This window comes from Lipophrys pholis (assembly GCF_963383615.2).
Source record: "Lipophrys pholis genome assembly, chromosome: 20".
NCBI lineage: Eukaryota > Metazoa > Chordata > Actinopteri > Blenniiformes > Blenniidae > Lipophrys > Lipophrys pholis.
Genome location: NC_137648.1, coordinates 14,576,517 through 14,603,279, shown reverse-complemented (window position 1 = coordinate 14,603,279; position 26,763 = coordinate 14,576,517). Strand labels below are relative to the sequence as shown.

Here is a 26,763-nt window from a genome sequence, read left to right as displayed (position 1 = left end):
TTTTCAAAGGACCAGTGAGGAGCCGCCCAGCTGATGTCAGAGCGAGGCCCCCTGTTCCTCCGCCACCAACAGACGCAGCCAGGATGGACGGGCGGCACATAATTATTATTATTTTTTTGTTCCGCCTGAGTGCGACAGAAATGAAGACTGCCCTTCTTTGGAGTTATGTTTCATGCTGGGTAATCGCAGAAATAAATATGCACCCGCATGCATAAATATGCGAGGACTTAGTCCCCAGTTGGCTTAGAGTTATAAGCTTATATTTCAACTGATTTCTCCGCCTTGGCACTAAAGAGTAGAGCATTTCTTACTTGCCCTAAAACCTGGCTGAAATATATACCTAAAACATTTCCTCGCATGCTCATTAAATTCACATTTTAAGTTCGACACCACAGAATAACGACAAAGAAATGATACTTTTAATCACGCCAAGATTGTCGGCACTCGTAAGAGAAATCGAAAAGTGTGACCGTGTGATAAATGATCCCGGACACCTGTGTTGCACGCAGAGCCAAAAGGCAGAATGATTTTCTTAACAGGCAGCCAAGAGGTCAAACTGTATTAGCGAGGTTTCCCGCAGACAATCTGAGGAGAAGCGTGTTCCTCATCTCGCTGAGAGTCTCTGAAAATGGGCACCTTCTTTGTCAGGGCAATTTGTTGATGATGCATGGTTATGATAAGAATTGAGTGAAGTGTCTGTAGCCGCCCTGGGCCTCCCGAGCCAAGGCGCCAAGGCCAACGCAAGTAATCAGCCAAGGGCCAGATTGAGCCGCCGATAAGGAGAGGGTCCCTGATTGCTCGTAAGCACAGCAGCCAGCGGGCATTTAAGACACTTTGTGCTGATTTTTGATTGACAGGGGGTCAATCAAAATAGGAATCTGTCTGCGGCCGTTATCAGTGGTGGAGTTTACATCAGATGTCCGTGTTCGAGTCGCTGCCCATCTGCCTCGATGAAAGCAATCGAATGAACTCTGCGGTTCATGTGATCCAAACCGCAGCGTCTCGCTATAATATCACAAATCCGTATTAAGATAGCCTCAAAACACAAAGCAACGGCTTTGGAGGAAATTGAGAAGAGCCGCATTTGAGATTCAGTGCATTATTTTTTACGGGGGTCTTAAATTGAGATCATGTAACTTGACTAAGCTGAGCTGCAAAAGTAAAAGAAACGAGCAGACTGCGAAATTACTGAGACCACAAGACAACAGCAGTGGGAGAAAACCTGTGTTTTAAAAAGTACAATGCAATATTTTTGTATTTGTGGTGTAAGAGTGATGTTTCTTTCTCCCCATCCAATATTGTATTCATTTAATTTATTTCCAGAGTTTAATCGATTATTATGCTTCTCAGTATTACAGTTCTAATTGAAGAGCTTTTTCATTCTCAAATTCACAGAGGTTGCATAAGTTTCTGTTGATAACTGCATTTTTTCAAACAATGGCAGACCGATTGGGAAGCTTTCAGTAAGTTTAATAGACTGGAAAACTGGATATCTTTTCAGTGTGGCACACACAGTCACCTGCACCACAGCGGGAGTTTAATCAATAAAGAAACGGCAGGGGTTTAAAAAAAGAAAAATAACATATGGATATTGCTGCTATATAGAAACAAAAAATAACACAACAGGTTTTATACTATAACATCATATACTTTTGATAACTACTTATCTACTCCAACCATGAGAAAAGTTGAAATGGATTTATTTATCACCTTATATTGTTGTCAAGTACAGATTTTTTTTTCATAATTTATCTTTATATTCTTTGGGAAAGTATGTCAATAAAAAGTCATTTAATATCACATCATGTTTTTATTGGTACATGACTTTCTGTGTTACATTATGATGCATATAGTGGCGTGATAAAGTAATTGTGTGGGTTTATTGGTGTAAAAGATGACTGGAAGTGATACATTTGTAAGTAACTTCTCTAAACAGAAAAGCATTTGTTTGCTTTTGTTATCGCAGAATACAGTAAAATACTCTAAAGAGACACAAGTTCTATTAAATAATAAAAAGAACTGTTTCAACTCAAAAAACTTGATACAGAAACTTCTTGGTCTAATACATTTGTCAAAAAATCCATGCATCGTTGACACCACTGCCGCTAACTGAGCACAGGAGCCAATCCCAGCTGATGGTATTCATTATTTAACTCGTTCTATATTGAATACAATTATTTAATAATGAATTAATTCCTGTACAAATGCATGGCAGGCGAACACAAAGAGAGACACACACAATTACAGCTGTGGGACGTCTTGAAGCACCAAACAGCCTCAAGTGTGAGTTTTTTAGACTGTAGGATTAAACCATGAAGAAAGCTGACACGCACGCTAATAAAACGATGCACTGAAAGACCTGCGAGCAAAAACTGGACTCTAACCAGGGAACCTTAACTCTATGAGGCCAGCGCACTAACCACTGAACCACAGTGCAGGTTCAAAACATGTAATGTTTTATTCTGTTTGAATAAACTTATGTTGAGGATTAATAAAAAAAAAAAAAAACATAAGGTGGGTTAATATATTGCGCATGTATTTTAAAATTGTTACCTTCATTAAGGTTTTTGGTCTTTCATTTACTCATTGTAACTATACATGATAGAAGTTTCTTCTTCATAGGTTGATTTGCTCACAACTTGTAATTGATATGTAAATGTGATATTACAGCTCCATCTTTATTGTCATATTGTAGTGTGATCTTTGTGGGCTCTTATTAATGTAACAAGATCCAAATGTGTTAAAATGTCAACTGTATTGAGAGAGTAGCTGTCGCAGCTTCAGTAAAAAAAAACAAGTCACATTATGATTCAAAAGAGAATGAATCCAGCAGAGTTTCGTTCTGTCAGTTTAACTGACGAACAACAGCACAACCTCTGTCCATCACACGTACAGTCATCGTCACGTTTTGAATAAGCGGTCTGAGTGGCCAAGATTTACAATACCACTTGAATATGTAGAAAAGAGCGCTCGCCGCGTCTTCTCCTGAAGTCTGGCGTGAGCCGACTCCTAATAGACGCGCACAGTGACCTCAGTTATTCCTCACTTAGAAAATCTCAGATGTTTTGTTTTTGCCAGGTTCAAAGCTTCAGAAACTATGTCAATACCTGTAAGGAGACGACATATTTACCAAGCGAAGATGCATAACAAGTTCATTGCAGCGTCTTGCATCACTCTGAGTTATACTGTCAATTGTATTCATGAACCTCTGAGAGCCTGGAAGCAGCCGGAGATGCGTTCGCGTCAAACTGGAACTCACGTGGCACCGGGGTCAACCAAGACAGTTCGGAACTGACGGATCGGAAATCAAACTCCCGCAATCATTTGTTTAGCGTGTCACTCCACTGTCAAGTTAACTAGTGTCGTGCTGTGTGACGTGAATTAATCTGCGAAAGATCGCATCCATCAAGTCACTTCATAGAAAACAAGGAGAGAGAAAAAAAAAAAAAAAAAACCTTAATTAAATCAACCGCTTTTGAAAAGCAGAAATGAGCCTTAAAGCATGCTCATGCATGATGTTAATAAAAGCAAAAAGATTATTATTAGTGTTTTGGGGAGTTTTTAATTTGGTTTGTATGCTTGGTATCTGTCCTTTCATGTATTCCCAGATAGATTGGGAATATTCAGATTTCACCTTTTCAATAGAAAAAAAAAAGGCTCAAATTCAACTTTTATGTCTGCGCTTATACGGAATTACAGGAAATCTCAAGAATGTTCTTTTGTTCTCTGACGCACCTGATATAGCACATTTATAGACTTGATAACTCGTTTGGCACATTCACTCGAAAACAATTTCAATTTGATCTATTTCTATACGGATTGAAATGCTTTGAAATTAAAATCCTATTCATTTCTTGTTTTTGTTTTGGATCAAGGCGCACGGTTTCTGGCTATTATCACTTTTATTTTAATTGCAATGATTTTATCCTGATGGGAAACACTTTATGGGACAGAAGCACAAATCGAGTTTAATGGCATCAGATTTGCTTCTAAAAAGCTGATAAATTCTCATTTTTTTTCCCAACTTGAATGTTGTAGCCTGTTCAGGGTGAGAAATAAAACTACGCTTCCCTTTCGTAAACATGCAAAAGTGGGAAATTGCAGTGAAAATTTGCACTCGACAACAACTAACATTTCTCTGCTAAATCGGCGCTCAATTCAAAGTCAATGCAAATAGCATTCTTCTCAAAAACGGCTCAGTTTGTCTAGGAGACACTTGTTTTTGCTCAGGTTACACTACAAATATGTTAACAATGATTGTTTGCTATGAAGACTTTATGTTTCTCGAGAACTCAATAATCCCCTTAACCTTGAGAGGAGCCTGACTTTATTTTCTGCAAAACACAAGCGTCAATATATTGCCCTGCAGTCATCGCCATCAGAGGCTCTCAAATGGAAACAAAACTGGGACAACATTTCACTACAGTATGAGTCACTTTTAAAACACATAATAGTAGGTATTTGATTCTGTTTGCCTGTATGAACTGTCGACATTCTTCTGGAATATAAAAGTTACATGGGCATTTTCAGGAGCAACTTAACGTTTCAAAAATAACGACGAAGATTACAAGCTCCTCAAAAAACCCCATTTCTCTTATGTATTTCCAATTATTTGTAAACATAGTTTTCTGAGTTGATTCAAACGCTGTAAGAGGAAGGTGAAGTGGAGCTACAAGAACGTGTATTTGAATAAGATACTGAATTTGTGAAAGTGGTCCAGAGTGACTGCGATGGTTCAGCTGATTAGACAGAGGTAGCATCGTAGAGCGATCGGCTGCCTTCCGGGTCGGAGAAGTTAAGACCCTCTGAATTGGAGATGCTGCTGGCGCTGGTGGAGCGGAGCGCTGGATTACTCACGGTGGAGATGTTCGAGGTTTCCAATGCTACAGGTACACCGATCGTTTCAGCGGCAGGCATTAAGAACTGAAAATCTCCGGAAAAAAACGGCTCGGATAGAAATAACTCCACAAAAAGCGCAGAAACAGAAGATGAGCTGACGGAGAAATAAACGGCGGTAACGTGTTTACAGATAAATATGAACGTGACGTGATTAGACAGATCTTAAACTTTAACACAACTCCTGCACAAACCGCTGGCGGGATTCCTGCGCTGGTATTTTTACCTGGTGAGCGAGAGCTTTTAAAACGCGTAATTATGATAAGCAGGAGCAGGAGCGATGACGCTCACGCGCTGCACGCAGGCCGTGTTACTGAGGCTCGTCACATCACAGCCAGCGTTTGGTCTATTTAGATGTCTTCATCCGTGCCGCGTTTGTACTTCAATCGTATTACATCAGAGTTTATCTGAAAGCGGACAGAGGCCCACTCTTCATCCAGTCTCCCAGCCCGCTTATGAGGTGTGGATCGAGGTTCACGCTTCCTACAAAGGGGCCACACTAACAAGCCAACCGCACCAGGGTTTGTTTTAATCAGTGAACCTGATAAGTGTGAACACAGTCTTACTTTTGGAGGCAGCTCTGTTGTCTTTCATGCTGCGGCGGAGCGACTCCGGGACTGATCACATGTGGCTGCGATGGAATTATGTGTTGAGTAACCGTACACCAGGTCTGGCTGGGCAGTTTTGCCAACAGGGTCCATCGGTTTGCACAATCAGTGACTTTCTCGAGAACATTTGATCAAATGCTTTCTCAAAAAATATCCAGATTAAATTGGTTTTTATTTTAATTTATTGTTGATTTTTGTTAGTTTGACCTTCTGTTTCTACTCTTATAAGTTATGTCCCCTTCATTGTCTTCACTCACTTACAAAAGCTCCTCCTCTACATAACTTTGAACACTTTTTTCCCCCATTCTTGTCTTGATTTAACGTTCCTTCTTGTTTTGCCTCATAATTACCTTGTCAATCAACTGTGAAGTTTGTTAATTGGAAGTCAGCTAAAGCTCCATCCAGTGTGCTTTCTGAAAACATAAAATACTCTCTAATAGCCAGCCCCCAAAAAGTTCTCAATGAGTGGCAGCGGTTTTTATCCTTCCTAATCTCTCTTCTGTCTTTGGCTGTTGAAATAAACTTCCCGCTCTCGTCTCAGTCGCCCCGTTCTTCTCCTCCCACGTTGTAAACTGTTTAGAGTTGTTTCATTTGAGGAGAATATTTAAACGAATAAGTTATTTCTGTGTATTATGATGTGCTCTTCTTTTTCCTGCCTATTTGACTTCACCATTTCTTTAATTTTACATTTGGGCCTCCCGAGGCTTAGTTGGTAAAGCAATTTGTCTTTCAGTGCTAAAGTTGTTGGCTCAATCCCCCAGTCCCACTCTGGACTTATGTTACACCCCGAGGAGGGACGGAACATATCTGGAAGGACACTGGGAGACAGTTGGATTTTTAAAATTTTTATTTAATTTTCTTTTAATTCACTCGTGGGTTTTAATTAAAAAAAACGTTGAACCTGAAAAACAAGCGGGTTATGTACAAACTAGACCCCGCCAAAACCCAAAACCACCCCGTGTCCTAAACTACCAAAAATATCCAAAAGAACAAGTACCTGGTGGGCTGGCACAAACAAACAAACAGGTGCGGTACCGGGCCAACCCTGTACAGGGCCGTCGGAGCCGGTACCAACACCCAATCTAACAAACAAAAACCCCAACCTACTGTTGCAGGACAAACAAAAAACGAAAACAGGACCACCGATCCCACCAGGGAAAAAGGATCTGTGCTAACCCCAAACATACAACGAAGGCGGAAACGCCGGAGAAGGAAGCCGCCTGACTGCGGGTACGAATGGGAGAGGTCGAAGTAGAGAAGCCGCCGGGCTGCGTGTCAGTACGGGATTCATCGATAGAGGGCAGCCCCGAACGCTTTAGACACCGCCTATTTATAGGCGGAGAGGCGGGCTTTAACGAATCCTACAAAAATAATAAATAAATACTGAGATAATCCCTCAAGAAAACAAACAAGGGGATATAGAGATTAATTTACTATTATTATTAAAATATTACTTTATATATATATATATATATATATAACAAACTAAATAAATTGACCTCTCCACGGAAGTAGGATAATATATATGGTTATAAGAAAACCTTCACTAATACCTAACAACTTACGATCGGAAGTTTGCAGTTAGTCGAAAAGTTAACGTAATCTATGAACAGGATGGGAAAAATGCAGAGAAGGAACTTCTCCAAGGGAATTGATAAAGTACGGTTGCTTTCTTCAATTGAGAAAAACATTAAATCCCAGGTTGCTTTGCCAACAAAGTCTGAGGACCAGTAATTGGAAGCCGCCACCATTGATGCTTCAGTGTCAGCGAATTGGACGAACGTAACAAATCATATGATGTGTGCGGAGATAAAATGCATTGTTGCAGAAAAAAAATCGTTGGACAAGTTTTTGGAGTTCATATAATTATCATTTCATTACATTCCTCTGCTTTGGTGTGAGTAAATTCTGTCTGCTGGGTTGTTGTTTGGTCATTTTGTGTTGTGCAAATGTTATTGAAAATTAGATAACTCATGTTAAATGTATGAAACAGTTTATTTTATTAGTGGTTTTAGTAGGCAGTAGGATATTTTTCAGGATTTGAGGTGTGAACCAACCAGAAAGGTAACAATGGTAATAACGTTTTTACAACCATGACTGAAAGAGAGTGTTCATACTCAATGAATGAATACGACGACTATCAACTGCACATAACCTGCAGAAATAACTTTTAGTTCCAAGAAATGTAGCCATATTTATGTTTTATTACATTTGTCTGCAGTTATTACATTTGGAAAGGATTTATTTTAGAGCTACTTCAATCGTGATATATCTTATTGGCAAGTTATTACATTATTAACTTTATTATATTGACAATGGCTACAATGATCACATTATTGGCTGTTACAAGTTTCCCGGAAAGAGAATTAAATAATGCAGGAGTATTGAATAGCTCAAGTTATTTCTCATATTCAAATTATCATGCAGTCGTCAATACGTGAATGGGTTAAAAACGACTGAATCTCCATGGGCAGACTGAGATTGAAGCCTTTTCCTGAGAGAAACCATGAACCGGCTTCAAGAAAGTCCGAATTAAAACGGCGACGCTCCACTCGTGGAATCTCCCTATTTTGATCACAAAACCTTAAGGCATCACTGGTTTGTTCCGGCTGAACGGCTCAGATGCTGCTGCTGGAGTGCAGGGAATTTAACCAGACTCAAAACAGAGATGCAATTTAAAACAGCTGCTCATAGATCACATCTGCAACCCCCCCCCCCCCCCCCCCCCCCCCACCCACACACACACACACACACACACACACACACACACACACACACACACACACACACACGCACACACACACCAGCTTCTTGTTGTCTTGCGTAATTTGACCACAGTACTTGGCAGACAAGTGCTGTCGAGAGACCTGTAGCTACACTGAATTCAGCAATGCCCTGGGTGCTCGCTGTTTCTGGGAATTTACAGGAAATTTAACGAAGTGGAGAGAAATTTACATGAATTATCCAAGCTACATTGTCTATGCTTATGGAGATTTTTATTTATTTTTTATTTTTTTTGGAGACAATATTTTTAAATGTGAGTGTTTTCATTCCAAAATAAAAGCCTTTGAAAGAACATTTAGCATCCCGCAGAGACAAGACAATTTAAATGGTAAATATAGATACAAAACAAGCACAACGGTGTGATGTGAGATCTTTTTCTATAAAGAGGGTGTTGTACTAAAAAGTCATGAACTTATCATTTCTAAGATCTTCACACACACACACACACACACACACACACACACACACACACACACACACACACACACACACACACACACACACACACACACACACACACACACACACACACACACACACACACACACAAACAGTCCACACACTTCGTGCTTGGTCCACAGCAGTTGCAGTATTGAACAGTTTCTTTTTGACTGCACCATGCGGGTCTGGCTTTCGCACAAAAGAAAACTCAAGAAATGTCGGTGAGCGACGGTGAAAGACGATGAGTCTCGCAGTCTTCACACAAGCCTCTGCAGAGCATGAATGCTTTGTCTCTATCAGACCTTTCAACTACAAACGCTTCATCAAAAAGAGATAAGAAAAAAGACATTCCCCTATCTCTCTCTCTCTCTCTCTGCTCCCCAACCTTTCTCTATTCTCTCTCTTTGTCGTTCCCTGAGATCCCAAAATGTTCCAAGTAGGGAGCACCATTTTAGAAATCATTGATTATCATTGTTAGACATTGCTTGTGTGGTTTCTTGTCTGACAAAACTTAAATTTTTTAGGATTGTTTGTTTTGGTTTTTTTTTTTGGGGGGGGGGGGGGGGGGGTACCTTTCTCTGCACAAAAAAAAAAAAAAAGAGATTGCACAAATTAATTAAAAGTGTGTGAGACGTGAACGTTTAACTGTGACATAATTTGATTAAAGCTAGAATAATAGTTAAAACTGGCCTCGGTTTAAGTTCAGACATTTCTGCATGTTTTCTCCCTCACTTGGATTTTCTCTGGGTACTCAGAGGAAGTTGGATCAGGCGGTGCAAGGTAAATGTGGATGAAAAGAGAAGTGGTATCTGTGTAGTATTAAAACCTATTAAAATCATATAAGTAACTGGTTTAGACCTGTGGACTGGGCCACGGTTCAGATTTCCATTGTTAGTTGTATATTCACTTACACTCACTGCACACACACATAAACTCAGATCTTAAATGTTAATTAACTGTCTGGGATGCTGCTGCTGCTGCGTATTTAAGTTTGACTAGACTATAGAGGAGCACACACAGAATACATTTGAAAACTCTACGGACTAGCTTTCTCATTGTTTCATTAATTTCACAGGTATAGCAGCAACATCCAGCTTTCTCGGGGTTACTTCCTTGTCATTGTTTTCAAATAACTGTTACCTACTTAACCTTTTTACAACCACAAGTTGTCAACTGCCTGCCTCTCTCTCCTTTTCAACATATAACAAAAGATGTAGGAATTAAAGTCGTGGGAAGTTTGAATGCCAGGTCCTCAACAGGATAGGAGTTAGAGGGTTAAACAGCCACATCTGGTTTTTCAGTGTATCGTTTCTGGACCTGTGGCTTTGGTTGAAACACAAGATGTTATGAAAATGTTGAGACCGTTTCGTTTGACTTTGTGGATTCTTGTCGAGATACCTTTGGTTTATTGAAAAAATCTCTGATGCACTGAAAGAAATTAGCCTTTTAAGGAACTGAATGTCAATTTTATTTTCAGCAAAAAGGATAAAAACATCATTTGCACAGTTCTGCCTGTTTAAAATAAATAATAATACATATCGGTTGTACATATGGACATCCAATTGTAACATAATTTGCTTAAGCTTGAAAAAAAAAAATTGGCACAATATGATTATCATACAGTGTGTCCTTTCACCATCAATATTCAAACCATGGACATTACTTAGTTCTGAATGACAATATATGCTGGACTCTGCAAACTACAGAAGCAAATTCATTTACTTACAAACTGCAACTCCACCCGAATAAGGCCCGGGTGTCACCTCAGAAACACACCCTTTTTTCTCTACAGCGTGGGTGGCATATATCTCACAAACACTGTGCGGACCGGAGCTTCCCGACGTTCCCAGGTCCGCCTGCTTCATACAAAAGCAAGAACAACTAAACCCTGACAGTTTACAACTCAGAAATTATACATTGGACTTGGCAATAGAAAATCGAAAGGAAAAAACAGACTGAGACGTACACTACATTGCAACATCTGCAAAATGTATTGTTGGGAGGATAAGAGAAATTATTTGTTTTCCATTCTCACCCAGTGGAGACATCAAACTGACAAGAGTGTCGTTCTTTTTGTGATTTGCGCGACTTCCGTCTTCACCTCATTTCCCTCGCACATCAATTACGCGTTTATTCTGTTCTATATGTGTTCGGTTGCACTACATATAGTGCTGACAAAGTCCGTGATTAACGTGGCTCTGAATCTGAAAACAGCCCCACATCCCACCTGCACTCCCACCCCTGAAAAGGAAGAAAAAGAAAGAAAAAAAAAAAAAGAAGATAGAAATTGCTGTCAAATTTCTTATGAACAGTCAAGTGAGTACTGATTAGCTGCACGGGACACAGCATCTCATGACAAACTATTATGTTTTTTTTTTTTTTCTTTTCTTCTTTTCAACACAAAGATAGCACAGGAATGCATCAAAGCAAGAGTGCTGGGCTTGTGCCCATCGCTGGAATGAAAGGACAGGTGCCTCCCCTTAAAAAGGCTCCAACATGTATGCATTCGGCAGTCAATGGTTGGACTCGAGCCTAAAATCTGAAACCTTTAATGTCTTTTGCACAGAAGGTTTCCTCCTCAGTCAAGCCACTTTTGAAGTCTGTGTCAAAACTCACCATGGCACGCTGTTGAAAATCCATACAGGGAGGTAAACAAACCACAAACCTTTGAAGTTTAAAGCGTTTTTCTTTCAATCTCTTGTGTTGTCTTTGAATCTTTTCCTCCGATGCACTAAGGCAGACAAAATCATTTTCTCTGACAATAAATTACTCTTATTTATTTATTCTTTTTTTTTTTTCCGAGGTCCGAGAAATGTTAAGTGAGACGGTTAAGGGCTACGAGAAGACACCGGTTCCATCGCTGTTGCCGTACAGGTCGGCCAGCTTTTTGAAGCGCGGTCCCCAGTTGCTGAGATAGTCATAGTTTTGATCTGAGTCTGTACTTAGTGACTCCAGCGAGCTTAGCGACTCGGCTACAGAGCCGCTGCCTTCAAAAGCGTACGTCTGCAGAGAGTCGTACGGGGGAGCCGACGGGTCCACATCAGCGTCCTTCAGTCGGTCCCAAATAAACTCTCGAAACACCACGTTGTCTGGGAGGGTTTTATAGGACGGGCGGGAAGAGGTGGGGTAGTGAAAGAAGGTCGGGGTGTCTGGCGTGACGTCTCGCCGCACGCTGGGGTCTCTGATGACGTTGAGGTTGCGCAGGGTCACCATGTCGAAGGCCTCCGTGTCCTCCTCTCCCCCTCCCTCGTCGTCGTAGCGGACGATGTTCTCCCTGATGTCCCGCTCCTCCTCGAGAATCAGAGGCTCCTTCCTTCGCCGCCGCATCGTCACGATGAGCAGGACCATCACTGCAGGAAAAGACAGAGACGGCTCGAGTCAATATTGACCCAGAGTGTGCGTGCCTTCCATCCCAGTCGGCTTAAAACACGAGAACACCGGCAAAGCCTCTCCGACGGGGGTACTCGTACCCAGGAGGGTACTTCTGTGGTTGCCAGAGGGTAAGTGGAAAGCTGACAGCATGGCTCAGCTAATTGGAAAAAATATAAATTAAACACTATGTGCTGCAATTGAGTGTGTAAAAGGTATTTAGCAAAGTGAGTGGAGAGGAATAATTACAGTATGGAAAAAAAGACAAATGCTAGGAAAAAAAAGTTTACCGGTAATTAATAAATAAAAAAAGGGCTGCTGCATACTAAAACATGCATTTTGAGCTGTGACATATTATATTCCTGCTGCTGCTGCGAGTCAAATTAGTGTTCTTATATTAACTAAAAGACCACATACATACACACATATGGTAAATGGACTAAATTGGAGATTTCCCCGGGAAAACTCAACAATAATTAATGACAATACCAATGGATTTGTCAGGTTAGGTTACCACTCCCATCGTACACTGGACTTACAGGGAGACATATGTTTCTAAACAGGGATCAAATTTAGTTTTAAGTGAATAAATATGCCTCTCTTCTCAAGGCCAGTGCTGGCATGTTGGAAGACCTTCACATCCTCTAACTTGGAGAAGAGCATTTTGCTCACCGTGATGTCAAGGATGACTGCAAAGTGGAAATGCATCTCCTAAAATGTCAACTGGTGCTGAATAGAAGGGTAATATTACTGTTTCCGTGCCTCTAATGCTAACATGTTCACACAAAGAAACTTGCAGTAAACCTTGATGCCTTAAAGTGATTAACTATAAAAAATACTCCAGAAAAACTGAAATGAAATGATGAATTAACAGATTTTATCATTACGTCCATTACGTGCCCGCTCTTTAGTATGAATCTCTGTAACTCTCCACTCTCCTCAGCTCTGAAAGCGATGCCCCATCAATCCAATGATCAGAGCACGCGTGGCTAAACCTGTAAAGTGATATAATCTTTTGTTCTCCTTTGTGTTTTCCACCGCCTACATTGTGCTTCAAGTCTTATACAAAACTTCACCAAACTGAAATCATGGCCCTGGGAGATCTTACCAGAAACCTTCCTCCAGCCCCTGTTCCCTCTCCCATACATTATTGCTGAAAATAACTCTACGCCCAAGCAAACTGGCAAATGTCTAATGATCCTCTATCCATCAATGTCAAGCTGGTGCCAGTGAAATATCGTTCTGTGGGCCCATATTTCTTTTCCTTCTCGGCATCGAGCTACTGCAGGCAGGAGAGTGAAGAGGGCCAGGAACCAAATTCAAACAGCACTTCACACCCTCTAATAAGGAGCAAATGGAAGAGATGGAAGGGAGGAAATGTGTCACATGGAAAGACTGCAGGAGATGAATGGTAGCTCTTTGTTGGCTATTTGGTGATGGCATGTACCCTACAACAGCCGAATCACCACTCCCTTCTTCTTCTTCTTTTTTTGTGTGTGAAATACCTGGAATGGTCCCTCCAGTCTAATAGCACCACCAATATCCATGGCACTTTTTAGTGCGCCGAGACAGAATGCCAAGCGCTCCAGTGGAAGATTGTATCCTCTGATTTTAGAAACTCCAGTCATTCTAAATTCTATTCGATTCACCAAGGCTCCTGCAAAGTGAATTACAAAGTGGCACATGGAAATAGAATATTCTCAGTGCTTTCCAGCAAAGCTCTTTAGGGTTTAATGCCTAGAAGGCAACCGCGATGCATCACAGACTGGAAACGGGCCAACATCGAATCACGACCTACGAGGATGAGCAGCTGGATGGCCAAGCATACAAATACTCAGCTCGTGTCAAGTACCAAGGGTCCTGTAAGAAATGATTTCCAGCCTCGGCAGTTTAACAAACACAGCCATGATACAATAGCAGCCCCGCTCCTCGCAGCACATGTGCGGACGATGGTTACTAAATGGAAAACACAGGAAAAAAGAGATCACTTTACTGCTACAGAGGCTTTCGTTGTAATTGAATTGTTTAAATGATCCAGCCCACACAATCAATAGTGAACAAGGTGAGTTTTCTCTGCTGCCCTTTTCTTACCAGCAGGCATCACTTTCTCATTAGAGTATTTTTCCATGCGCTGTGTGCTTCTGGTGAACCTGGGAATGATTATTTACTCATCCTGTCACCCACATACTCTCTGTGTCTCTGTGCTGCGGTGAAATTAATCAGCGGCTATGACGCTGTCTGATATGAAAGGAAGTCTTATGTTTAAATACTAATTAATGGAAGGTAGAGCATGTTTGTTGTCATGTCATTCACATAAAAAATGAAGCATCCAACCCAAATTATTAAAGGCCCTGGAGACCTATTGTATTATCACACTGTGGGTAATGAGGTCTAACATGAACACAATTCTCTGGCAATCTTCATTTTGTTTTGGGAGGTTTCTGCTTTTCTTTCTCTTCTAAGTTGAGGTGGCAGGCTTATACCAGCCTATCAGGAGTGAGTGAACACATTGAATTATGATGCAACAATAATGTTGACTAACTTAACTGTCATTTAAATCTGATTTATTCCCAACCACAGTCCTGATTAAGCGAAACAATAGAAAAACTTGAGGTTTCACTCATTTTAGGTCACAAATCACTTACATATAATTGATTCGGATGTAGATAAAGAAAAAAAAGGCATTGACGCCAACTAAAATCGTCCTCAAAAATGAAGCGAAAACATCTTCACTACCTTCTAAAGGCCACCTCTATCATGTTTGCAGAAGAACTTGTCCCCTTTTTAGATAATTCTAATAACAGTGATGTCTTGCAGAAGTGTTTATTAAGCATCAAAAGCCAGATTGACCAAAGAGTCACCTGATCGGACACACAGACATGGACGTCCCGCCCTTGATTCATATGCATTTTGTAGCTCAGGTATTTAAACCATTATCACTGGGGTCCCACAGAATGACTACATTTTCTGTGCAATCTATGAAATTATTCAACTCAAGTTGTCATGAAAGTCTGTTGGTAAAAGTTAAGAAAGTAAATGAAAAAAAAAAAAAAAAAAAAAAGCAGATTTGAAGTGTTGATTTTCCTGCGCTCATACAGTTATGAATAATGAGATCTGAACACATCTGAGGTCACGCTCACCGGTGTGTCTGAGAGTCTGTTCTTGTGTTTGTTGTGGGAAGCATGCCACACTTGTGATTTTCAAAATACAGTGCTTTGTGATACAGTTAGGGTTATGGCAGGATGAGTTCTCACGGAGTTGAAGTGCAAGGTTAGGTTAAGGTGCCAGGAAATGTTTCACTTCAAAGGGAAGACTCCACAAAGAAAGTGTTGCCTGCGTGAGTGTGTATGAATGTGCACTCAGAACTATTACAGAGATCAAAATCTGTTTGCACACTTGCTAAATTCTGAGAAGTATTATCATGGTGGGGACAGAAACATTTTTTTTTAAATTGGGAATTATATGGAGTGTTTTATGAAGAGACTTGTTTTGAAGTCAGATCAAGGTTAAGTTTTACCAAGTGAAATAGCAGGTTAAATCTGTCTTATGAATGGATCTCCCCTTTGTTAAATAAGCTGTATTGCATTTTATAACCTAACTATCCCTGGGCTACACACTCCGGAGCACAGACTTCATAAAAGTAACTCTAACCTTATGCTGTTACATCTCACATGTAGAAATCACACCAAACAATAATGCCTGGTTGACTTCCTCATGATTATCACATTAAAGGGTGTTACATTAAACACCAGCACAGGATATATTATTTTTCAGTTTCACAGCATGCTTGTTAAGGTTTAAGCATGGGTGAATTCTAGAATGAATAAAATAAATCGCAAATTCGCTGGCACCTAGTAAACATTTGGAAACGCCTCTGACGTCTCGAGTAAATTAGTTTGATTAGTTGTTGAAATTTTCACACCTTGCACTGCCATCCCACAGGCCGAATGGGATCTTCTGGTGGGCCGCTTCAGGCCCTGTGCCATATGTTTGACAGCCCAGGATTAGTTTTTTGGCTGCGAGATGAATGAGGCCAATAGTTTCAGGTTTGCCTAAATTTCACCTTTAAAAAAGTTTTTTTTGTGGTTCCAACAAATCTCAATCGAGTCTCAATCTCCAAAAAACCCTTAATTTAAAAATGTTTACCTTTGATAAACTACTAACAGCAAAACACATTTTTAATTTCCCCTTTTTTTGTTTTATAATGGAATCACACCATTAATCAATTCAAACTCATAATAACTGCTAATTAATTCTCGGAAAGTTCCATTATAATATTAACCGTCCTATTAAATGCAATTACGGGAACAAAGAACAACACGCATGGAGGCAAGAAAATAACAGTGTCTGGACAAAGAAAGAAGTGTCACGCCTCCTCAGCAACATGACAGATATCACTCTCCTCCAGGGATGACATTGTCTGCTGGAGCTAACGCCTTCTGCACTGCCGCCTGACAAAGAGCACAAAAAAAACCCAAAACCTATCACAATCAGGAAGGAGAAAATCGGCTCCATTTGCTTCTTTATCAGTGCGGCTGTATGTTTGCTGGGTGATGCAAGCAGCTTTAATGGCGTCTGTGCTGGTGCTGATAATATCAGTCACACTGTTAACCGTCCACATAGTGCGCCTGGATCTTTTAAGTTTTACCTACATTTATATTTTTTATCTAGTGCCATGTACCCCCATACAAGCCATTTCTTTCTTATTTCAAGGTCTAATTTGCTTTTCTTAATCTGGATTGGTTGCATCCAAGCCAGGTCTGAAATCACATCAAACAATTAAGCAGTGCAAAAACAAATGTGAACACAGGTTTCGGTTGCATTTGCACTATTTTGCAGGTTGCAATGTGCACAGTTGGTTTTGGGGGATCGGATCTAAAACATGATTTGTCTGCCTGTGTGGACAGGACATAAATAGAGATATGGAGGACTTGCACAGGGGACTGACAATAAAATAAGAGACAAACGAATGGACATGGTGATTTATAGAATGAGTGCGATAAGCCATGCTCGGATGGAAACAACTGTCTGGAGATTCGGAGTGCTACGTAATGTTCTAATTGGCCCTCTGGAGGACTGAGCAATACCTGCCCTGCACTGAGGGAAAATCTGGATCTTAACGAGATAATGATCGTCTCAGTAGTTTGAGTGGATCATCCAAAAGTGACTGCATCATTAGAAAGAGGTTTTAAATGACATTTTTTTTTTAATCTAAAAATACCAACCTAAGATTAATGACCACTTAGCTTTTGAGTATTGACAGCTAATGCCAATGTGCGATGGCTCAGTGTGGTTCGAGGGCAGGCAGGTGAAAAATACACATTCGTGATCAACTTATGATTGAAGGTCTCGGGACAAAAAAACGCCGAACGCCACAACAAGCAGAGGTTTGGTGTTCTGAAGAGCTCTCTGCACGCAGTATTCATTACAGTTATTAGACTCAGTCGGGGTGACAGATAACTAGAATTAGTGTTGCTGGTAGGTGAGCAAGTTCCCGTCACGCTGATGAGAAAGTGGGAGCTCGGCGGAGGACGAGGAGAGAGGGAGCGGGAGGAGGAAGAGCAGATTTCAGAGTGACAGCACCTGAAGATGACAGCGGCTCGGGTCTCATTCTGGCTTGAGGTCCCATTCACAACAATACAATCACACACAATCACAGCCTCAATTGCTACCTTCAGATTGAAAAAGAACTTGATGGAAGACTATCCGAATGAAGGATTGTGCCAGGCAGTTGAACCTGGAGTCTGGAGGAGGGCTCTGGTGAGGATGATGCATATGCAGGACAGGACGAAGGAGGCTGATCCAATTGAGCAAACCAGACTGATGGAGGACAGCTGAGGACACACGGTCACAATCAGACCAACATGGCGACAAGGCGACTTGGAGGTATAATAAACTAAGCCATTAGTTGTTAGCCTGTGGCCCGAGGCCTTGCCGTGCGGAGAAGAACCGGCTTTCATCATTGACGCGGGGTTCAGGGATGTTTTGGAACAAATTTCCTCCTGTTGCTCTTTTGAAGTTTTCATTTATCATAAAAAGTATTCTCTGAGGCAATGAAATGGAGGCAGACTTCAAGGGGACTGGAATAAAAGCAAGATTTGACCCCATCAAATATCTCATTCTACTCATTGTATAGGCTGTTTAAATCCTGCGTGGCTTTCAGTGAAGATCACCTATGCATTAAACTGTGACTCGGCGCTGATAGGGTAACGTTTTGTCTGTGGGGTTTATGAGCAGTATTGCGGCGTGGAGGTGATGGCTTTGTGCTGCATCATCTCTGCAAATATGTTAATGAATTCTCATTTACAAGTGTCATTACTAACACACGGTGTTCGACAAAATAGACGCAGAGCGCCTTTGGAATTTATTTTCCTATACAGGAAAGTGAATAAAGCGCAGCGACATGTATCTGCAAAAAAAGCCATTGTGAGAGTTTTCTTCGAAAGTGATCTTGAATGTGAAATCTCATCACTGAGTCAGCCTGCCCTCAGGGTTCGTCTTTCTCGCTATGAGAATGCACATTAATACACTTTTTTTATTTTTTCCACTGCTCAAACACAGGAGGGTCCAGTTGCTGTAAAAATGATATATGATTAGCTCATCATCGTAAAATGACATTGTATTATTATTCGCGAAGATATTGTAGTCAAAAGTATGGTGAGTACTTTACAGCAGTGTGTGTGTGTGTGTGTGTGTGTGTGTGTGTGTGTGTGTGTGTGTGTGTGTGTGTGTGTGTGTGTGTGTGTGTCCTAACAATATCATTTCTTTTCCTTTTAGTTCATGAGAAATGAAAATACACATCATTATTAAAAGATATATTTTCATACCAGAAGATGTAACTGTAATGAAGATGCACTAAAGTGATAAAACAAGCTTTAATGCTGAATCACATCACGCCAGCTCTAAACTAAAATATAACTGTCTGAAGTCTGACATTCAAACCAAAAATGCCTTGGCAGGACTTTGGGAGGATAGTTGCAATATGGCTGAAGCTAAATGAGGCCAGAGGCTCATCCTCCCACACCTTGAGGACCCCTGGTTTAAAGTGCTGCTGGCTGGACAAACAATAATATCCCCTAAAGGCCTGAGAAGCTAATTGCTAAACATGAAGTCAAACATACACAGTGCGTTTTACCAGCTCTTTGTTCAATTTCACAAGAAAAAAAGAAAACAAAAAGGGGGGGGGGGGGGGGGGGGTATTTTAACACCTGATGGATTGTGCTAAGCATTCAGGCAGAAATGAAAATACTCCAAAAAACACTTACAAACCCAAAACTCTGGCTAATTGATCCTGCTGGCAGGAATTCAGTGGTATTATACTTGCAAACAGTCATGGTGCTGTTCAGAGCCAGCTGACCGAGGTCATATGTATTTACCAGAGAGGAAATGTGAGGGGATGATATCTCCCTCCAGGTTTGACCTGCGCGAGACCTCAAGATGCTGCTCTATTTTAGCGAGGCTTCTCCGAAACACTCGACAGCCCAAACAGTGCATAACAGTGGAGATAAGTGCGAATGTGTTGTAAATACTGAGGTGCGCGGCGGTTCAGAGTGCAGGGCTGTAAATCTGTTTCTTCCACTTAAATCCGAACCTCATTTTGAGGCGAAAAGGTGGTTACCCGAAGCTGTTGAGCAACAGGCTGAGCCAGGAGACCAGTAGAGTCTATTTAAGCTGTAAATGCCTTGTATTTCAAAGATTAATCCTTAATTCTATGTGAAATTAATTTAATGAAATCATAATAAAAGGTGTAATTTTACGCCACTGAAAACGTGCGTTTTATAATTCAGCTCAGCTCAGTTTAAAGTGGTTTGATAGTCAGATATGTGACCTCATTCAGGTCGTTCTTCAGAATCAGCACATTTACTTATATATATTTCATCAACTTGAATTTCTGAAATAAGATCTGTCCTTCTTCTCCTTCAAGCTACAAATCTGGTCCGAAACACATTTAATTTAACCCTTTGTTTTTTAAAGATATTTCTTTGTTGCATTCTCACACTTTCTGTGGAATACTATGAGATTATTCTCTATGTCATCTTCCTGCAGCAAGCGTATGCACGCCGTCTCTCTCTACTTGGACAGAAAAAGCACATCTCAAAGTGAAGTTCAAGGCTCAGTGACTGGAGCAAGTTTCTGTGTTGAGATTCAGGGTACCACTGCTTTTTTACGTCGCCAGGCGGAGTATTTGCTGCCCGCACTAGTATCTACAACGACAGCCAACATCTTGGCTTTGTTCAGTTCATTTGTCCTACATCAGGAGCTATTAGCTGCTGATACTGCTGCTTGTTTTATTGCTTTTCTACAGATCTGCTTTTGGAACATGTTTCAGCTTCTTTCTTGGCACGACTTTCTGCTTATATGAGGCTTCTGTCCACCGATCAGATGCAATTGTATTGACATAATTTGGAATTAGGTTCTTTTAATGATCTTCAGTCATTTGCTTCTGTTTTTTTGTTTTTTTTAACTGCGAGAATCTGCAGACGTGCATGTCCAAGCATTTACTTAAACTGATCATAAAGCAATAGAGCAATGAAGATTTACTCCAAGCAAGTACTGTACTTAACATTGGAGTGCTTATGCTTTCCTTTAATAGTTTGAATTTAAATAGCTTCATGCTCCATAACATCAGTCATAGGTTGTTTTTATTTCCATCTCAAAATAATATCTGATTTTCTAATATTAATTGAAGCACCTAAAAGTTAGAAGTTTACCTAAAAGGATGGTGTTTCAAAAAAGCAACCTAAGTACATAGTTATATTTTATTTTTTTTCCCAACGCTGTGTATTTTCATTGATTAGAATTTAATGGCAACGTTGTAGATTATAACCCTCCACTCACATACTCCTTCCAAGTATGGTGGTCAGTGTTTTCTCTCGCCATCGTGGGCTACTATGGATAACTGGCAGTGCAACATGTTGAGAAAAGGTCATTTTAAAGTTACAATTAACCTAACTGTTAGCATGGGTTCAGATTGTGGGAGGAAGTCAAAGTGCAGAGAAAGAAAAAACCCACGCACGCACAGGAAGAACCTGCAAATGTACAGAGAAAGACCCCGTACATGGACTTTCTCACTTCTTAATAAGCAACTGTACTTCGAAACTGTGTTTGTCTTGGAATTATTTATGGACAGGTGCTTCAGTGGCATGTCACTGTCTTAAAGCAGCAGAAATAGATTGCACTGTTGACCATTTAAAATCAAGTTTTCCATCGCTGGTGCAGTGGTTCCTTGATATTCATGCACATAGCTTTTAAGGGTTAAAATGAGTGGGTCACAACTCAAGTACCCTTTATGCAGTTGTTGTTGTTTTTTTTAATACTATCTTGTTGGTTCAATAATTCATCTTTGTATGTAGAATCTATGGTATGCAAATAACATTGTTTATATTCTCAAATTGTTCCTCATCTTCAGGGTGGAATTCTTTCACAGAGAAATAGGCATGCATTACTGCTGGTTTTAAAGGAAAAGAGTCTCAATCAATCCAGTGGGCAGTGAGGTTTCAGCAGTGACATTGAACAAACATCAGAGCTCCAGATGTCTCGAGTAAAACCAATAGTTTTGAATGATTTTGCAAAATGTCTTTATTTCGTTGTACAGCTCTGGGGTAAAAAATACAATTCTGACAAAGCAGGACATTGGAAAGCTTTAAAACTGTCCAGTTATAGGCCAGAATTATTTTCTTTTAACCTTTATGCAGATTGTTATGAGGACTTATTAAAGCCCCTAACCATTTTTAATTAAGGTGTTGTCGCGTCACTAATCTTGTGTGTTGTGAAAAGCAGTACAGTTATTTGCATTACTCAATGGACATCTAGAGCCTTCTAAGCTGAAACTTGTGGTGCAACAATATTGAACAAAGCTCTGATGCTTCCACCTATTGAACCGCTGGTATTATTCATATTGCAGAAAGGTAATTAGACCAGTTTCGCTTTCGACCTTGAAATGTTTGCACACCGCTAACATTTTAGCCACTGTGTTGAAAATGCTCCAGTGGAGTTGCTACGATCAGGTCAGATGATGCCGTTTACTTTTCGCCACTATAGGTTGTGATGACTGAGAGAACGAGAACTGATGAACTTGGATGATGGGTAAATTGTCCAAATGGATGAGAACTAGCTGTGAACTTAAGAGTGTTTATTCCCAACTGATTGCGTTCACTGGCATTGGCCCACAACCCAACAGTGAGAGTTAATGAGTTTAATGAGAAGAATACGCAATGAGGTGGCTGAATGAGGGCGAAGGTTATCTGACAGCTGGGTAGGAGGAGACACAGTGAGGGTTTTTTTTTTTCTTCTTTCTGGAAGATGACTCACCCAACCTACTCTGACCCTCACCCCTAACCCATCCCCCACCTCACTATCACCGCCACCATATGATTGCTGGAGGAGCAGAGGAGAACAAAGGGATGGTTAGGGCGGAGGGTTTAGGTTTGATGGTAGATGGAAGAAAAGACGAAAGGTGGAGTCAAGAGCAGGTAGACAAACAGTGTTCAGGATTGGAGGACTGGTTAAAGGATGATCGTTTAGTTAATTATTCGTTTCCCACTTTGTCCACTATACCACCCAAAACTCTTCTTACATTAATGACATTGCTAAATGACAGATGAGTACCAGTGGTGTGGTGAGGGGCAGGCCTCCCCTGCGGGGCATCAGAGAGCTTAATGAGGGGGGGCATAGCTGCAGAAGAAAATCATGGGATCTGAGAATACCTTTTCCCAGCACCAAGTCAAAAGGGAAATAAGCGTTTCTTTCATCCAAATGCACATTTTCAGAACTGAAAAGTGCCATTATAAAATAGGCTTCAGTGCAAAACGATCAGTGGAGCAGTTATACTGGGAGAGTGTAAGACTTTCTGCAGATCACAAATTAGAAGCATCTAACCAGCACAAAAAAGGCTTTTATGTAAGCCAACAGCCATTAATACATCAGTATATCCTGCAGTTCTTCTGGTTTTATCAGTATTCCCAGCAACATTATAATCAATGAAATTGCAAAGTTACGCTGGTGAATTAACTTGGGGAATGAATGTTTTGACAGAAGCCAGTCCAAACTAAGAGAAACCAAGAAAACTCATCTTGTAAGAGCCCATCTGTCACCTCCACAATAAAACCTCCCTGAGCTTCAAACCCCATCCCCCCCCAGCAACAAACCAAGAGTTATACTGTTACATGAACTTTCATCTCTGCCACTGAGGTTGTGCGGGTCTTACCAAGAAGTGTGATGATGCAGCCCAAAATAGCCAGGAGGGCGCCGGTGCTCAGGCCGGTCGCCGTGTAAGCCACAGCTCCACAAGATAAAGCCACGCCGTCTGAATCGCAGTCACACACGCGCACGGAGAGCGTGTTCGTGCTGCTGAGGGCAGGACTTCCACTGTCCACAATCAGCACAGGCAGCCGATACACAGGCTGCTCCCGTCTCCTGAAGCCACCCCGCTTTGTCAGTATGGATGCCGTGTTGTCTGCGGGAAGAAAAAGAGCGGAGGGATATCAGTTTCAAACTTTTTTTTTGGGGGGGGGGGGGGGGGGGGGGGTTGAAGTGAAAGCTGTATTTAATTTGCATATTAAGTTTGTTGGCGTCAAAAAAAAATATTGAACTGCAAAAATATGACTAGGATGAGGCTTTACTCCGTTCCCATAATGATTACTGTTCACTGGGAGTGCAGCTTGAAATGATTTTACAGTATTAAAGCAGGAATGCCAACAGATGGTGTCATTAACACGATTCATTATATGACACACTGTGGCGTCTCTCCCTGATCTTGACCACCTGTTGGCTAATAACGGCTTCGGCTTGATGGTGAAAATCTTATATGAAATCTCCGCATATGAGAGAGATAGAGGCAGTCAGAGGAGAACAATGCGCCATTACAGCAGCTAAAAAAAGCAATTTCATGACAACCATATCAATAGACTGAAATGCACTTTCAAACTGAGCAGTCACGATTGAAATGCAGATTTCGCCTTGAAGGACAAGTCCTTTGTTTGTCAGAGTGATATTCAGATTGCTTTCAGAAGTCGAAGAACAAGGTAACAAAATGAACGTACAGAGGGGGTTCTCTTGTAAAAGTCATATTAGTAAAATCTGAAAAAAAAAAAAAAACACAAAAAAACACACACCTTGTTGGAAAAAAACCATGAAACCATGAAGGGTTATAAAAACTAAAGTTAAAGAAACCTGCTCTGGTGCAGTTTTATGAGGCTATTTGTGCTTAAGGGACATCTGTGTGTAGCAAGGTACACATAAAGTGGACTTAAGAGCCTGGGTCAAGCCCAAAAGCTCTTCATCACAAACAAACAAACTCTGCGTGTTCAACAACAACACCAAACATAACACAGAGTTTTAACATTTTCATGGGCGTACATTCTTCTGCGCAGTATTTCAAGTTGTGAATGTAAACAGCACATTTGCAGAGAAGCTTTTCCAACAAAGCTACCGAAACGAAACGTGTCTTCTCGCCAAGGTGATCGGAGAAGTTGCTCTGCGACGCGCAGTTCATCATGTCTGCACTCAGATAGATTACTGTGGTACGGCGTGGATGCTGCTGCTCCCCGTGAAAGGTAACATGGCAGCCTACCTGAGCTCTCACATAAAACACTCATATTACACATCACCTTATAGAGTGGATCCGCTCTGCACACGGCTTTTCGGAGAAGCGGGGGCTTCGTGTAAATGAGTGCTGATGGAGTCAGGCACAATTCTCACGTGTGCTTTAAAGCTATATGCAAAATAACACGTACGTTTTCCCATAGGAGACGGTAATTTCTTTTTCTTTATCCGCCCACTGATTTTCGTGTACTGGTTAGCGAGCCATTATGGCACAAAGGCAATTTTCATCTTGTGAGACGAGGTTAAAGTTATTCTATGACATTGTATAAAGACCTTTCACAGAGCAGAACAGAGGTTACCCCATTTTGATGCAGACTGGCTTCTATCAGATCCGCTCCGGTTATGGAAGGCAGGTTGTTTTGCATTTAAGGTTTGATGAGAGAGTGGAAGTATAAACAGAGGTAAAGGAGGCATTGTCGTTGCAGAGTTATGGTTTCATTTGGCAGTGTTGGGCTTGCTGGAGGGCAACGGTTGCTCTTCCCGTTGTTTCCTGAGTCAGACTGCAGAAGTGGATTGTGGTCAGATGGGGGGCACATATAGAGAGCTGGAGTGAGCAATGGCTGAAGTGTCGATTGCACTGCTGCCAGGTTCAATTCGAAGGAAGTGAGCAGCAAATAGACCGTACCCTGACTCGACCAACAGCTTTTACAGACTCTGAAGGCCACCGGTAATTTTCTCAGGGGAGTTTTTTTTATTATTTAGTTTTAGTTTTGACAAAGAAACAGACATTTTGGACAAGTTTAAAGTGCTAACTAGTGTAGTTTTTGAATTGAAAATAAAGGTGTTCGTTCTGGCTGGAATTTCTTAGTACATCCAATTTTCAGTACTTCATGTCACTCGGTAAGAATAATTATCAATGTCATCATTAGTTTTATTAATGTTACATGGACCTGAATAAGCATCATAAAATGAATGAGCAATGAAATTGATTGTGTTTTTGGCTAAAACAGTACTTTCCAGTTATAAGCTGACAGTCTGGTTTGCAGAGGTTAAAGTGCCCGATGGTCAATCAATCATGCAGTCACATTTTGTTTAATATTGCTGAATACAATTCAATAAGTCTGGATACTCAGAAAATTGTGGAAAAAAACCTTTCAGCAACATTTTGGAAATAGGGCTCGTAATGTGAGTACAGCAAAAAAATAATAAAATGCAAGAGAATTGCTTTCTAAGTCAGCATGTCAGAGTGAAACATCCCAAAAGCACACTTTAATTTACATTTAATGCATCAGATTATGTTTCTTAGCTATTTAAATTAAATGAATCACTTTCTGAGGTTTCAATTGCAGGGGCCTACGACGCCACGTCGCACCCCGCTCTCTTGCACTGCCTGAGCAATGCACTTCTCCCCCATGTTGGACTTTGCAGATGGTGAGCCCACATAGTCTTCCCACTTCACTTGTTCGGGATGTGCCCGACCGAGACACGCACAGGCTGCCCGGTCACCAGGCTCACCCCCGGGCCTGGCTCCAGTGGTGTGTCTCGGTGACCCTCGCGCCCAGGCAGGGTGCACGTTATTTTGTGTTCCATTGGCATAGGAGAGGTGTAGACGTGCTTTTCTGGGCCTTCACTCCAGACCTGTCTGCCTTGGGTGACCCTACCAGGAGCATGTGCTCCGGACGGCAAAGCTCTGAAGGTCACTAGACCACCAAGCATTATGCCACGACAAGGCCACAGTCCAATAAGGGTAGTGGGGGTGGACCATCCCTAGGTGGAGGAGTTTAAGTATCTTGGGGTCTTATTCGTGAGTCATGGGAGGAGGGACCATGAGATCGGCCACAGGTTCAGGCAGGCGGCTGCAGGAGTGCAGTCACTGTACTGGATCATTGTGGTGAAGAGGCAGCTGAGCTGTAAAGCAAAGCTCTCTGTTTACCGGTCGGTCTACATCCCCACCCTCACATATGGTCATGACCTTTGGGTCATTGCCGAAATAATTATATCTCTGGCTTGGCCTGGGAGCGGCTCGGGGTCCCCCCCAGAAGAGCTGGAGGAAGTTGCAGGGGACAAGAATTCCTGGACTTCTCTGCTCTCTATACAACTACTGTGACCCCAAACGGACTAA

The 26,763-nt window shown here is 41.3% G+C and overlaps 1 protein-coding gene across 1 annotated transcript in view; it reads right to left on the bottom strand.

Annotated features, from left to right (window-relative positions):
* Positions 1 to 11,527: 11,527 nt before the first annotated feature.
* The window catches only part of LOC308125838 (cadherin-7-like), a 112,260-nt gene continuing 97,024 nt past the window's right edge, over positions 11,528 to 26,763 (bottom strand). The window contains exons 11-12 of the mRNA XM_080489852.1: positions 23,305 to 23,553; positions 11,528 to 12,079 (exon numbers count right to left, since the gene is read on the bottom strand). Of these exons, the coding sequence (XP_080345978.1) occupies positions 11,565 to 12,079; positions 23,305 to 23,553 (764 nt within the window). The 3' untranslated portion in view covers positions 11,528 to 11,564. The remainder of the gene's footprint in view (positions 12,080 to 23,304; positions 23,554 to 26,763) is intronic.